Here is a 15,914-nt window from a genome sequence, read left to right on the forward strand (position 1 = left end):
CAGCATTTCTGGAGCCTCCTTTGCCATCTGGGATAACCAGCACTGCCCCCTGCAACCCCGGTGCCTGCCCCATCTCCCAGCTGGACTTGGCGGCTTTCGGTACTGCCGAAAATGCATTTTCTCCTACATGTTTTTGAGCTTCGTTTTCCAACATGTTGTTCATTAAGCCCAAGATCTCTATTCACAGAATTTTTGTTTTTAAAGTCATATTTTAAAATATAGTGTCTGATATCTTAATAGCTTAACAGTTGGATCCAACAATCTGCTTTTTTAGAAAAGCAGCTGTTACGGCTCCGTAGCTGACAAAACACCCGAGATGCCTCCCATCCTCCGGCACCTTCAATCTAGGAGCTACCAGCAACTCGGCCGAGATTCCCTTGGAACCCTGACATCCCTGTGAGCCCGGATACCACCCTCCAGCTTGGGATAACCAGTACCGGAGGCCCTGGATTGCAGCGTGCCCGAGGGTGGGTGTCTCGCTGGGTTCCCGCATAGAGGCTCCCGGGAAGGCCCTGCGCTCCCGGGAAGGCCCCGTTCCAACGCGGAGGCTCCCGGGAAGGCCCCGCTCCCGCGCGGAGGCTCCCGGGAAGGCCCCTCTTACCGTCGGCGGCCGTGCAGCGCGACGCCAGCTCCCACAGCACCAGCCCCATGGCGTACATGTCGATGCGCAGGAACGCGTCCCGCTGGAAGTTGATGGCGCCTTCCAGCACCTCCGGAGCCATGTACCGGCGCGTGCCCACCTGGGGAGGAGGGAAGCGGGAGCGTTTGATCCCGTAAAAACCAGCAGCGCCCGCGTTACGCTCGTCTAGCTGTTGCTAACATTGTAACCCTGCACAAGAGGGTTTTTTTTCCCCCCAAGATTAAAAATAGCCGTGATTAGTCTTACTTAGGAATAAATCTTGGAAGTGTTTGCTATTCTTTCAATAAAAGCTGAAGGAATTAAAAGTATTATTACAGCTTGGGCCCTATACTTGTGATTCCCACTTATGTTTATCAGAATCTGAATGTATTTTAAAATGACTTATTTCCATAACAATTCAACACGCTTGGCCCGACCATTCCTTATTTTTTTTTCCAGATTGCAGGAAAACTGTTTCTCAATTATTTTTTTAATGTCAAAGGGATTATGTACAGTTTCACTTAAGGGGACTCCACATGACAGGAGAGGAAAAGCAAAGAAGGGGAAACAAGTCACCACATTCCAAGTTATTCTGAGAAAAAGTTATAATAAATTTCTTACAGAAATTTGGACATTAAATGAAAACTTTAAGATTGTCCGTTTATCTTGGCCATAATCATTGGTGAAGCTCCTGCAGTTGAACAAATGAGCAGGCAATGTGTATAAACAAGCTCTGCTCAGCTATTTAAGCCATAAAGAGCTATGTTACGTTTTGAGGAACATTACTGAGGTTTTGTAATTCTACTGTATGGATTTTATTTTTGTCCTTTAACCATAAATTATGAAGGTCTGCCTAAAACCAAATATATTTAATCTTCCAGAAACCATAACGGATCAATGAGCTTGTGATTTTGAAACTATGTAGTACTCCAAAAAAAAAAAAAAAAAAAAAAAAATCTTTTGCATGGCCAGTATTTAGCTTGGAATGTTTTCAGGGAACTTTTGCTAGGTCAGAAAGTCAGAAATTGGCTGCCATTATCATTACTCAGTTTCTTAACAGTATCTCAGGACACTTAGCAAAGTGACACTTAGTAAAGAGCCAGCAAGACTGCTCTTCCTTGTCAAAATCCTCCAGTAAGAAGGAAATTGAGAAGGGAGGAGGCCACGCTGCCATCTGCTATTACCTGCACAACTGCCTCATTTCAGCCTGTGAAGTGAAAGCCAAAATTGCCTTCTTTAGAGGTCACCAAAAATGGAGCAGATGACAGACGTGCAGGCCATGAGGAAAGTCTAACCCATCAGCCTCCCCTGCCATGCAGTTAATAGTTACCTCATACACACAAATAAAGCAGCCTTACCTGTCCGTGCGTATCCCCTGCAGACTTTCCAGCCTCAAACTTTAAAGCTAGACCAAAATCAGCAATACAAGCTGTAAGATTATTTTTCAGCAGCACATTCTTGCTTTTGATGTCCCTTTCAAGTTAAGGAAAAAAATTAGAAATCTAGAACATGAAATATCCTATACAAAGTTCTAAGGAAAAAGCAAAATAGAGATCATGTATAATTGTAGTAATATGAAAGGCAGGAAAAGCATAAATGAACAGTCTATTTAAGCAACAAAATAATAATAATAAAAATAGAAGTATAGTTTTACACCTTTATTCTTATGCAACTAAATGTTTATCTTTAACATTCTATACTTAGTTTTCAAATATAAACTGGTTTATAAGCAAATATGATACAGAAATAGCACAAAAGCGTAGTTAATGCATACTTCCTCCATTACAGCTGTGCTTTGTTTTTAAAATAGGGAACAAAACACCATTCCAAAAGGAATTTTGATGATTTATAAGGAAATACACAGTTGTCTGCATAAGCAGACAACAGTGGAGCCCATGCAGACAGTCCCACGTGTCCTGCATGGGCTCGAGTTTCTTTGCTTCCCAAGTTCCAGAATCAGAGGGATCTGTTTCCCTTCCTCTGTGCCCATCTTTCCCTTTGTTTACCACTATTTTTCAGCTCTCTGCCTCCATTAATACCTTCTTATACCTTCCTTATTTAAAACAGCAATTATACTCAACAACAGGTAAAACATCACTTACAGTTAATGCATCTGTCTGAAGGTATTTGATGTTATTTAAAGTTAGTACGAGTGATGTTTTGAGCAGCTCAAATACCAATTATTTCATACAGAGCATAAGGAACATAAATATTAACTACCCGAAAATGGAATTTATGACACCAGCCACGATCACCAAGCCACCTCCCATAAACAACTAGCTAGTTTTTTCTTTAGGCTGAGCACATCGTTCTTATTAGGCTCCTAATTATTCTGCGACATTTCATAAAAACTAACAACTCTCTGAATTCTCCACAGCCTTTAGCCCAAAGCCAAGCACTAACAATCCCCTGAAACACCTGACATGTTCGTTACCTGTGCGAGATGGCAGGTTTGTGTCCATCTTTCAGGCCCGGAATATCCTCATGAAGATAAGCCAGGCCCCTGGCCATAGTCTGAGCAATGTGACACAGCTCATTCCAAGAAACCACGTTTGCCTTGAGGAAGTCTGTTAGGGAACCCTGCGTGGCAAAGGGAAAAAGAGAGTTACAAGATTAATTCCACTCACCTAAAGAGAGCCTCTAGATGGGCTCTGTGACTGAAGGACACAACATCCCTGCCTGCCTCGCTCTGCTTTCTGGTACACCTTTACATGCCTTTACACACCACAGGTCTTAGCAACAGCCACAAATGACTTTAGCATCATCTCTGGTACACAAATAGATTTTTTTTTCCTCTTTACACTTCGCTGTAATTTACATATTAAAAGATCTAAACAAATATTGCACTGTAAGACAGTGAATACGTTCTTAATATATTTATGTTTTTATTGTGGTTATCACAATGCAATTGATACCTAATATTTCTTTAAAGACTTAGATCAACTAATCAATGCAAGTAAAACAAAAGCAAAACATAAGAATCTCCAAGTTTGTTTAATTTAGCGGGACCTATATGGAGCAGATCCTCAAAAAGACACCGACTCTGAAGAGACTGACACCTCGTGAAATAACACAAGCTACAAGTGAAAACTATTTTAAATTTTATTTCTGAATGGTCTAAAGTTCACCAGACTCTCCAGCTGGTTGTGCAGTGTATTTAGAAGCAAAGCCAGCACCCCCAGGGGTGGACAAACCTTTTCATGAAAGGCTGTAATCAACCAGAGATCCACATCAATGCTGGTGCCTCGTTTCTCTGCACCGATGAACTGTAAAATATTGTCATGCTTCATCCCGGGTAGACTGTAAATTTCATATTCATTCTGCCATGACTGTTTGTCCTAAAAAAAAGAAACCAAATTAATACCTTAATAATAAGAACCAAAAGGTAATTTCCATGAGAGAAATTTCCTCCTGTGACTTTCTGCGTGTTGCTAAATGGTCTGCCAATGCAATGAGAATCTAGCTTTTGTTAAGTCAGGATTTACTATCAGAAGGATCTATGTGAGAGTGATTATTTTGAAATTATAAATCTTTAGAGTAATACAATATTTGTTCTACAAACTAATCACTTAATGGATCAATAATATGAAGAAAACTGTCTTTCTTTGTATGTCACATCCCCGTTTAGGGGGAAACGGTAATTTTTGAAAGCAACATTAACTGTCAGAGGTACGAACCATAGAAACAGAAAGCTCTTTTACACACTGCAAATTTTATAGTGTTTTAATTTTACAAGCAATGTATAACACTACAATGAAAAAGACCTCTCGAGAACCAGGTGCGGGTTTTCCTTGATTTCCTTTATAAAGGCAACCCCTGGCGGTGCAGGCAACGCGGGCTGCTGAGGCTGCTGCCTACCTGGATGGGGAATATCTTGACGGCCACGTACTCGTTGAGCAGCTGCGCCTTCCACACGCACCCAAACCTGCCCCTGGCCTTGATCTCCAGCAGCTGCAGAGGCTTCAGCCCCATGAGCGGCGATGGCGGCGGCGGCCCGGGGTCCTGCAACACAAAACAGACGTGAGGAGCTGTGCTGTGTTATGGGAGACCACTGACAGGCTTGGTAACAAGCAGCCCCGGCAGTAAATTCCCCCACAGCAACCAGGAACAGCCTCCCTTGTGGATGGGAGGGAAGAGGTGACCATGGAACATGCTCAGAGCACAGGTTAACGGCGTGAGAACCGCTGCGGCACGCGGCAGCCTCACCCGGGGGACAGCACAGGGAAAGGCAGGGAATGAAATGTGTGCAAAATTAAATATGTGGGAAATACGCGTAAAATAAAATATGGAATTTTACTGGTGGGCATCTTACGTATCTTGTATTACACACCTCTAAATGTAACAAGTAGATTTTCAACTTTATTGCAAAAGATCAGCTTCTTTCTGCATTGTCTTTTTCTTCCCACTCTACCCATCAGATTCCCTAGCACTTCCGTAAGGTCTTTCCCTACCACGACCACAACTATCAGATGCACTTCCACACGCCTCTCTATAAAACAACAATCAATTTTTACTACTATAACTTACTTTCCTCCCCAGCTGTAAAACTTCCAGGGAAAGACCGAAGAAACCCACCACAAAGCGGGAAAGAGCAGTCAAGGATACGAGTGCTCCTGCTCGGAACATGAGAACTGGGCACGTTTCAGACACCCTTTTGGCCAAACTGCAGCTGCAAACGCACGTCAGGGCTGTAGGGAGACAAGGGCTCCTGCACCCACCAGCAGCTTTGGGGGGTTTAAGCAGGGGAACACCTAACAGGCTCTTGTTTCTTGTCAAATGAATAGGTCCCTGAGAAAGAAATCAAGTTGTGAAGCTAGTCCTATCAAATAAATAAATAAAAAATAATAATAATTAAAAAAAGGAACCTAATTCCACTGAAATTAATACCTGTAAAAGAAAATGTAGTATTTCAAATTCATCACCTAATCTCTCTCTCTCTTTTTTTTTTTTTTTTTAAATAAAAGTCAAACTAGAGCCCCACCAAAACCAAATATTGCCCTCAAAAAAGATGAAATCCTTTTTGCAAATATAAGAGAGATGCTTAAATAAAGCGAAGCTACATGAAAATTGCAGGGCTTAAACCTGATAAACAACGTTTAGAAAATGTTGTTTAAGGCCTCGGGATCCTTTCCGACACAGAGCTCGGTTCTCGCCCTCCCGATCCCGCTCCGGAGGGATTCTCCCTGCCGAGGCCCTGCTCCAGGGCTCCCCACGAGCCTTGGGGACCGCAGGGTGATCCCAGCCCCGAGGCTGCTCCTCCACACGCAGCGGCCACGAGGCCGTTCTCGCTGTCACGTTAGGCCAAATGTGATACTTTCCATACATTGGAATTCCACAACTCCTCAAAAATCCCCTCACTTCAAACTATTTCCCGGTATATCGCAACTTCCTGTGTTTTTTTCCGTATCTCTTTACTCGTTGAAATACTTTTATGAAATGAAAGCTTCCCGTGCTCTTCCAAAGTACACCCTCCCACTTAAAAATAAACAAACAAAAAGCCCTCAATAAACAGTACTTTGAAATGAAGAAAATAATTGCCATCTGTTAACACAGCTGTAAATAATACTATTCTCCTCCTTTTTATTTCTGAACTGTTTTATCCAAACAAGCAGGCAGTTACTCTAAGACCCCAAATCCTGTTTTAATGCACGGATATTCCTGGACCAGGTTACTCTGCTCCTAACCAGAATTGCTAGTGCTGCCCCAGCACAGCTGTTTGCACCAGGCTTTTCCAGACCCCCTCTGCGGTGGCAGGGATGACGGCAGAGCGGGAATAAGGGAATACTGTGACTATCCCACGTAGGAGCCCATCCGGCTGCCGGGGCCCCGGGAGGACGCAAGGAGCCCGCTCCCCTGTCCTGGCTGTCCCTGTCCCCCCGACACACTCGACTCAGCTGCTTTTCTGCTCCAAACGGGGCTTTACGGGTCATTTTTGTACCTGGGGGTTTCATTTCAGCTGCCCTCACATTGCTTAAGAGACAGAAGCAACATTCTATTAAATGTGAGAGTGCTAACTCCCAGAAGCAGGGTGTCCTGAGTGACTTAAAGACTGGATTTCGAGATCCGACAGAATATTAACATATATTAAAGTACAAATCCTTTAAAAACACAACAAGCTGAGTAGCAGGTTAAAAAGCCTGTCCCCATGTAGCCCAGCAGCCCCCCGTTCATGCCCAGGTATCTGCTTTCATACAGCAATCGAACCCCAAACCTCATCACGTGTTTCCAAACGGGGGCAAAACGTCCCGTTACGCAGAGTGGCAGTGTATAAACACATCACCCCTCTCCAAAACGCAGAGGAAACCCTAAAATCTCACTGCCCAAACACGTGCTCTTTGTTAAACGGTGTGTATTTGGTTATATGGGTTCTGATTATATTTATTCTGCCAGTGGTTTGTGGGCATGTTCAACAAGTTTGCACTCAAAGTGCCCGAGCTCAGTCTCAGTCATTCTCTCCCTTTCTGGTTTGGGGCAGGTTTGGCTTTATCCAGGTTATCTGTGAAGTTTAGATGCAAAAGCAGTGGAAGGAGTCACAGGTTTAAAATTCTGTCATCAATCCTAACACTCATTCCATGATTTATATGATGCTTCTAACCTTTTTATCTACTTCTGTGTCCCCCGCGAACACGGATACACCAATAGTTTTTCTTCTTTCTTACTCCAAGGAAATCCTACAGGTTTTACTTTCTATCACAAACACTTTCCCCAAGTAACACATATACAGCAGTCAGCTGCAAACAGGATATTTCTTGCCTAGGCTGAAATTATTCCATTTGAAGTAAAATAGTCACTATGAATGGAGGGACTTTCTAATAACTCTTTACAGATGTAAGATTTTTGGGGAAAAAATAGCAACAATCTATTTTCTTCTCAATTATATTTAGGGAGCATTTCAGCTGCTAAGCAGGGACAGGCACCGACAAAAGTATCAAGTATTCATTACAACTCAAACCTTGACTTTTCCCATATTCATTAACGCTCCCTGTTCTGTGCGAGTAACATCTCTCAATGAAGAGTTTTAAGTTACCTGCGGTTTCACGTGAGCTATCACTAATTTAATATAAATAAAAAGAATAACTTCCGGACAGCAAGAACATCAGAGCAGGCTTAAAAGAGTGTTTTCCTTGCAGATGTTTTAACTCGACAGCCTGAGAAATTACAGTGAATTTTATGAAAGCTATGGCCAAATCTATATTTTTAACCCGAGCATGCTTACAAATTTCTGATCCAAAAATATTGGAAAAAATGTAATTCAGACCACAACTACTTCTTACATGTCCACAGAAAGTTCATAACCATGAACAAACATCAATGCATCTTACCTCAATCATTATATGAAAGGCGTGCTTGCAGAGAGGGGAGAAAACACAAGCAAAAGAAATTACTATTTATCTAGAGAACGAGATGAAAAACAGCTTATAAGCAATGAGACAAAGCAAACTGTGAATTAACAACAGAAATGCTCATGGGGGTAACAATACCTTCTTGCAGTAGTAATGATTTAAAATTAAAAAACATCATTAACAGGTCAGCAAAGAAAAAAGGCAGAAAAAAGGAATATAATAGAGCTCATTTGTTGAGCTCGTGTTGTGGCTGCAGGAGGGAGGCAGCGCGGCGGGTGCCCGGGCAGGGGAAGCGCGTGCAGGAGGAGCGGCGCGAGAGGGCACTGCTGCTCCGCGTCCCGGGCGCCGGGAGCGCATCCCGGGCGCCGGAGCCGTGCGGAACGCGGTGCCGAGCACACGGAAAGGCGCCGCGCGCTGCTCAGCGCCGCTCCGACCGCGTCCTCAGGAGCGCACTAAGAGCCTGTGCTGGAGCAGGGCCAGCGCACGCCTGGCATCACTGCGATAAGGAGCGACAGGGGGGACCAAGTGCTCCCTGCCGGCCGCACCAGCAGGGCCCCGGGTGCCACCGGTTTGAAAAACACCGGTAGTTATTCACATTCACAGCATGAAAACGGTTGTGTGGTTGTTTAATAACCCTCTTTCCTGTGGTTGTAAAAAGAGTTCGGAGAGTCACTTCGTGCCTCTCTGCTCTCTCACTTCCCTAGCTCCTGGGTATCACGTGTATCCCTCAGGAACAGGGAAATCCCGTCCTTCTGGTCGTGCCTCAATGGAAAACTGTAATCATGGGACCGAAAAACAGAGAAGTCCTTGTCCTCCCTGCTGCTCTATGGGGATCAAACCCCCAAAGCACTAAAAATTTAGAAGCACAAGGCGATCTTCCAAGAGCTTCAGGGATATCGCAGAGCTTCTGTGATTGAAACACTGTCCTTGACCCTTCACGCTCCGGCCCCCCATCCTGCACTTTTCCATAGAAATGCGAGTACCAGCAGTTTAAGCATCATATGGCTATCACGGTCATGTAAACGTTTGCTTGCTTGGTTTAGTTTAGGAATTAATACAGCTCTTATAAATACGAAAGAAATGGAAAACCCTAGAGAACAGTAACCACAGGCACAAACAGAGACTTCGCATCCACCGCGGCGGGAAGGACTCGGCTGCGATCCCTGCAGGCAGCCAGCCCGGAGCTGCACGGGCTCCTCCGGAAACCAGGGCAATCCACAGCCATAGCTCAACTCCAAGCAAGTCACAAGCCACATGAGGTTCACATCAAAAGCAAATACATATTTTAATGTCTTGCAGTGATTCCTTGGTTGTTCCTAACTAGAGTCCTAATTTTGCCATCAACATATTTGTCAGCGGGCCCCTTGACCTCTCTATTCCTAAAACTGAAACAACTTCTTAAGACGTCAGGAATAAGTAACACTGTTAGTGTTCTCTTACCTGTTAAACATTTAAAAATACTGCTGCAATTAAGGTTTATTTAAATGGAGATAGCTCACTCAAAAGCAAACTAAAAAACAAGGACTTTTTAATTCAAAAGCAAAATCATAATGATCTGGAAACGGACACTTGGGCATCTTTTTTTATAGCAAACATAGTATTAAATAAGCATGGGTTTCAATTATTTGCCATATAAATTATTTCTCCTGGTAAAGATCTATAGTAACTACTTATGTAATGGGTCACGAATGCTTTGAGCAGCCACCTCCCAACTACCCATTTAAGGGCTCCTTGTTTACCAGGCCTTTTCCAGCGCATCCTTACAGTCTCCCATCCAGACGCTTTCTTTTTCTTTTAAGCCCCTCCATGCCACAACCAGGGGAACACACTGGACCCTTCCCTGCTCTGATTCCACAACAGTCTCACACACTTCTGGAGGTCCAGGGCTCGAGATCATTTAGTTCTGCTGTTTAAATTAACACTGCCCAACATCAACATTCCTGCATGTTTGGAGCATCTCCTTCTCCTTATTCTTCAAGTGTTGCAATGGCTCTACAAGAGCATCTCCCATAATAGCAAAGAGGCATAGGAAGAAAAGATGGAACAAAACCCAAACGCTTGATTTCTTCATTCTTCTCTGCAGCCAATTGCTATTTTCCTTGTGTGGCAGAAGGATAAAGACCATCTCAAAACTGCAATTGTGTAAGGTAGATTATTTGATGAACTGATGGGTAATTTAGAGAATAAAAGTAATAAATGAAGGTCTATTAAAGACTTCTTAATTTCTATTTATCAAAGCAAGGTACGGAAACGTGACCAGTGGTAATCTGCAAGCAAGCCATCCCAGCTCCACACAAATCCTTTGGCACGGGTTGGTGGCTGAGAGCAGGTGACAGAGGTGACAGGGAGCAGCAAAGGGAGCTGCTTGTTTGCTGCCTGCTCCTCTCCTACCAGCCTCCCTTGCAGAGCTGGAGCTTCCACGTGTCTGCACGCACAGCCACATGCTGACCAAGGGCAGCACTGCTGCAAACCCTTCTCCTCCTCTGCTATGCAGCTCATGTTATCTTCATACAGCAGAAACAGCTTTGAGCTGCCATTTCTTAGGGCTGAACCCGAGCTCCCAAACCCACGAGCTAAGGACAAGGAGGTCTTTGCAGCCCCGTGTCTTCAGGAGGAGATGCCCAGAAGAAGGTGCTCACGGCGTGGCTGAGGCGAGAGCCACCTACCAGCCCCATCAGACAGGCCAGCTCCTCATGCTGGATTTGCCTCAGGGGTCCAAAAGCAGAGGGATGACCAGCTCGGGGTCTCTTCCAAATACATGCTTCAGCTGAGATGAGCTCTTGGTTCATCTAGGACACGATTTTTCAAGACCCTGGATGCACACCAGCGAGAAGCAGCCATAGCTGGTAAATGTTTCCTTGAAAATTCATACCAGACTATTGTGCTCAACTCGGGGAGTCCAAGGAAGCGATATATAAGAGGTTAAAAAGCATAATATGCAGTCCTATTTTTCAACTGAGGAATCCTCTCTGAGGAAATTAAAAAGAATTGGTAATTCCTCGCAATCAAGTTGGCCTTCCTGAACGCTCCAAGAAGGGCAGGAGGAGCAGCGGATCATTATTCCTTCAATTCTAGGTAATACTTAGCTGGCCTGGATCAGGATTTCCTTGTGCTCTGAGATGTTAAGAACACGAAGCATCTTTGACCCAAGTCACTTCAAATGTTTCAAAAGAGAGCATAAAAGTAGGTTATGAAAAAAAGTTATGTAAATCTGCAAAGCTTTTTTCAACCCTCTCAACACATGACTCTTACTTTAAAACCAAAACACAACCCCACGATCCAATAGGACACTCATAACACGGGCACTCAACTACAGCAGTGGTGAATTTTCTTTGCACAGTGGCTATAACATGAGGAGAGCTGCACCTGGACCTACGGGAACTAACAGAAAGCAGACACGTTACTGTATCAACTACTACACTATAAAATAGGTTATGGTGCTATCTGCCAGGTGGGAGAGGGCTAATGCTGCACTTGTAATCAGCATTAACCAACATCCCTGGCCCTAGCTCAAGAGACATGAAAAATAAACGAGCATAAACGAGCCCCTGGCCATCCACAGGCATGTTTCTACCAGCAATATTAGCTGGATGCTGCAGGGAAATCCAAACTACCTCCAATTTTGAGATCGGAAGCATTTGTCCACGCAGGTGGCAGTCTTAGCGTACTTAGTGCTAAGGATTGCAAATTAACAGAGCAAGAGCAACCCCTTCTGTATCTTAAACACCTGCAGAAATGGTCCAAACCATCTCAAATGGAGTAGCAAATGGGCAAGGCCTTTGCACTTGTGCTGCAGACACTTGCAGGAGCTCAGCCCTAGTTACCTGCTGTAATAGGGGCCCCTCAGGAGCTCCCTGCAACCAAAATACCCAACAGCAACCCACCAGGAAATGCAAACTTAAATTCATTACAAAATCTGCTCCTCTTGCATGAGTTGTTGCATAGTTCTCTGCTTGTTCAAAGGGAATATGAAGATAAGATAATCCACACAACCGTGAGCCTCAGCAGGAGCTGCTCCCTATTCTGGGCACACTAGGAAACGATTCTACTTTTAAAAGAAAAGGAAGCTGTTTCCATTCCCTCAAAAGTTTGTCCTTAACACTTCATTACAGTTTCAAACATTTCTTCTTGCCTCTTACTCCATTCTTTGCAATCTTGCACTTTCTTTCCCTATACCATGTTCTACGACTTATTTTCTTAGTATGTTCCTTCCCCTAATTCTTCCCAAATGTACCACTGTGCTGTATTTTCTCATTTCAATCTTTTACTCGTTCCTTGTCCATCCTTTAACCTCTACTGAAGGAAAGATTAGTACGAGGACATAGTGCACCCTGACACTCCTCTTATCTTCTCGAAATAGACTAAGGGAAAAGAGCAAGAGGCTCTTGATGTTATTGATTTCGTCCAGAAATCAATACAGAAATCACTCTTCTTTCGCTGCTAATTCTAGTTACCAATCCATCTTACCATCCTGCCTCGTAAGCCTAGGTGAAAAAATTAATTTGACTAAAAACTGTGGATAACGCTCTGATTATTATTAAATATTATATCAATATTTAATTTATTCATTATATAAATATTTAAATATTTGGTGTTTATAAAAGTCTTCCTACTTCCTCTGCCTCCTATTCAAATCAGCTCTAATCAAATTTAAAGTTGAGAAATACAGTTCTGCTGCATATATTAGAATATTTTTTACATGCTATTTTCATAATTTCATTTAGTTTTTCAAACAGAAGTAGCTCTTCCCGACTTTCCACAAACATTATTGCTCGTTCACCACAAGATGAGAAAGTGTTATTACACCACAGCTACCCCACACGCAACATATACTTATCCCAACAGATATAATCTGAGCATTAACAAAACAGATCATTATCCTATTTAATAAAAGGTTATGACGTAGCCACTCCTGTATCACACACAAACCAGGCAACAAAAAATCTAGAATAAATTGGAGGAAAAGCACCAAAATTCAAGCTCTCTCTATATCACACGCGTTTAGCAGTTACTTGCTTTCCTAGCACTTTAGCCAGTATTTATTTGCTTTAAATTTAGAAGGGAAATTACATTCTGAAATTACTGACAGATCTAGCAATTCTGTCTTTGATCTTATAAAGACATCTTCCAGGTTAGTGTAAAACCCAAAATACAGAAAAGTTTTATGTACGCAAGAGTTCATGCTAATAGATGGCATGAAGTTTGAGTACATGCAATATTTTTCTGCAGGACTAGGAAATACATATTTTTCCCTCTACATTATGTCCTGTTATTTGGCAAGTACTTACTCCTGCTGTTCCCTCTCCTCACCCCAGCTTTTCTTATTTATTCGTATGGAACTGAATCCAATTTTGTTTCTCAGTGACAGGCAGCAATGCTCCCTGGAAAACCCTGGAGCCAAGCAGCACCAAAAATATCAGAGAAGTCCAGGGCACACTCGTGTAACCGTTCTCAAATGCCATTTTCCCCACAACATCACTGTATTCAAGCCCAGAGGTCACTGCCCCAAATTAGGGAGCAAAATATCTGCAAAAACCCAGTAGTTGCGTGGCCCTGGGCAAGAGATGACAGCAATGACAGCAAGGCCACCAGGCAGGCGAAGCCCAGCGCCCGTTCCAATGACTGCTTGGCTCCTGCTCCCTTTAGATGGTGTCTGTGTCTCAGGCCCAGGTTTTAATAGCTGGGCTTCCACCAGTTGCTATTTTCTGCTCCCTGCTAATTGCTGCTGTGATCTTGTGCGGTCAGTATTAGCCTCCCTGCTTCACTTTGCTTTTAAGCAGAGCATTACACAGGGCTCAGTCATAGGTACCTGAAACCAGCTGCAGGCAACTTTCACACAAGGGATCCTTTAACCACAGGGGAGCAGAGCCTTCCCACACCCCGCCTGCAATATTAAGTCTTTGCCATCTCAAGCTGTGTTGTTTATTTTTCCCCCCCTCATAGACATGTACATATATTAAGAAGCTTCTCAGGTGTTCATCAAATATCAATTAATTAAAGCAGATGGGGGGGGTATTTAATAAAAAGCTGGTAGCCGCAAAACCAGAAAAATAAGTATTAACACCTTTAAACAAGGGATATAACACACACTTCAGTTCATGTCACAGATGCATGCTTCCTTTCACTCTCTCCTCTCCAGGCAGTGTTTTACCTTTCCCAAAAATAAAAGAAAATAAAGAAAATAAAGAAATCATAATACAGCACTTACTTGGGTTGGAACGAGCACTGGCGGATACGCCAGTTTGTGATGTCTGTACATCCAGAAGGAAAAGAGGACTATCACGGCAATTCCCATTATAGGCACCAGGGAATAAAGCAAGGTATTGAACAGAGGTGGCTTAGGTGTAACAGGATTGGAAGTTGCTGGTGGGAAGGGAAAAAAAAAGATTATTTTTTTTGCAACACATCTTTTAAGAATCACACTTGGAACATCTGTGATCCTGCTTTTCTCAAAGCTATTGTAATCAGCACTACTGGCAAGAAATATTTAATTAAAATGCACTCTACAAATCCGAAGCATATTCTAAAGGCAACATTTTAAAGAGTACAAAAATAACTTAGACCTCCAGATTTATGGATCAGCACATCTAGTTTTGCTCGTGTTTTAACTTCTACCTACGTGCCTACAGTGTGTTTGTATTTAAAGAGTTTCTCAAGACTGCTCTCGTTTAATTAACAAAAAAATATATACAATGTGATTTCATTCATAAGTAGAACAGGCCAGAAATAATCTGCCAAAGTTAGTCTGCACTGTTGATTTGCTCAAAAGAAAGAGCCATTAGTTCAAGACTCTTCTGTAGGACTTGGGAAGGACTTCAGAGAAACGCTGCTCCTGGGGCAGCTGGCACAGGGAGCCCCAGAGCTTTGGGGCACTGAGAGGTACAATGAAAATGACAACCATGTCAACTGTTGGGTTAGCAGTAACAGTGACAAACCCGCCAAGAATGTCACTTGGGTCAGTGAAGGCTATTTTAATCGCACATAAAAAGGAATTAATTTCATACACAACTTCCTCGGACTGCTTGGCACTTGAGACAATTTCTGTTTTCAGTTCAGTTATTAAAATTAATTTGTTTTCCAAGTAAGATTAGATTTCTTACTGGAAGAAAGTAAGCAGGAATAATCTAATAGTCTTTCAGTTATTGTTTTAAAAACATTTATTTGCCTAATGGGACTGATTTTCTTTGTAACCTGGGAAGAGCCCCTTCCCCCTTTTTAAAGGTTACCGTGTCAGTTTGCAGAGAAATGACAGGGTTCAATTAGTCTGTAACAGAACAGTATTATTTCTAGAGGAAAGCATCCACAGGCTGGAACATGCACACATGGATGATACAGCTTATACCACATGGATTTAAGGCCTTATTCATGCAATAAAGGTAAGATTTGACAAGAAACCTTTTATGTTAAAATAGCAAATTATTCCAGATTATCCTTCTTTCTTACATTGAGAAAAGTACCTTTTCTCAATTTTAACCTTTTTACCAACTTTCTTCTAGTACAGAGCCCTTTCAAGCTGGAGAAGTGAACAGACAAGTTTCCAGGCTCTGTCTATGAAGGCACATAGCTCTTTACCACTTGGGAATCAGAAACCTTCTGATCACTGCAAAGTCTCATGTGAACATACACAACATGAAATGCTTCTGCACTCTGCTAAGCAATTTCTTCATGAATGTGTTACACTGACTTACGTTGGGTGACCTCCATTTCTGGGAAATAGAAGAAACGCTCGTTACACATGTTGCCTTCACAACAGCAGAAAAACACTTCAGGGCTGTCCTTCTTCTCTATGCAATCATTCCTATAAAAGATAGTAGTAAACCTTATTCAACTTGAACTATTTTGCTCAAGAAAAAACATTGCTCAAGAAAAAAACCATACATTCATATTTAAAATAGAAACAGAGTTTCAGTAATTTTTCAAGAGATCTTACTATCCAAATAAAGTCAAAAGCG

At 42.7% G+C, this 15,914-nt stretch overlaps 1 protein-coding gene across 2 annotated transcripts in view; it reads right to left on the reverse strand.

The window, feature by feature from the left end:
- The window catches only part of ACVR2A (activin A receptor type 2A), a 46,704-nt gene that overhangs the window by 1,387 nt on the left and 29,403 nt on the right, over positions 1 to 15,914 (reverse strand). Inside the window, exons 3-10 of one of the 2 annotated variants that reach the window (XM_088529154.1) lie at positions 15,651 to 15,760; positions 14,171 to 14,325; positions 7,942 to 7,965; positions 4,478 to 4,621; positions 3,814 to 3,957; positions 3,054 to 3,199; positions 1,978 to 2,092; positions 602 to 740 (exon numbers count right to left, since the gene is read on the reverse strand). In XM_088529154.1, coding sequence (XP_088385280.1) covers positions 602 to 740; positions 1,978 to 2,092; positions 3,054 to 3,199; positions 3,814 to 3,957; positions 4,478 to 4,621; positions 7,942 to 7,965; positions 14,171 to 14,325; positions 15,651 to 15,760 — 977 coding nt within the window. The remainder of the gene's footprint in view (positions 1 to 601; positions 741 to 1,977; positions 2,093 to 3,053; positions 3,200 to 3,813; positions 3,958 to 4,477; positions 4,622 to 7,941; positions 7,966 to 14,170; positions 14,326 to 15,650; positions 15,761 to 15,914) is intronic. The other variant, XM_088529155.1, reaches the window with a different exon arrangement.

Source organism: Tinamus guttatus, unplaced genomic scaffold, assembly GCF_059628265.1.
Source record: "Tinamus guttatus ecotype Peru unplaced genomic scaffold, ASM5962826v1 Tinamus_guttatus_pri_ptg000325l, whole genome shotgun sequence".
NCBI lineage: Eukaryota > Metazoa > Chordata > Aves > Tinamiformes > Tinamidae > Tinamus > Tinamus guttatus.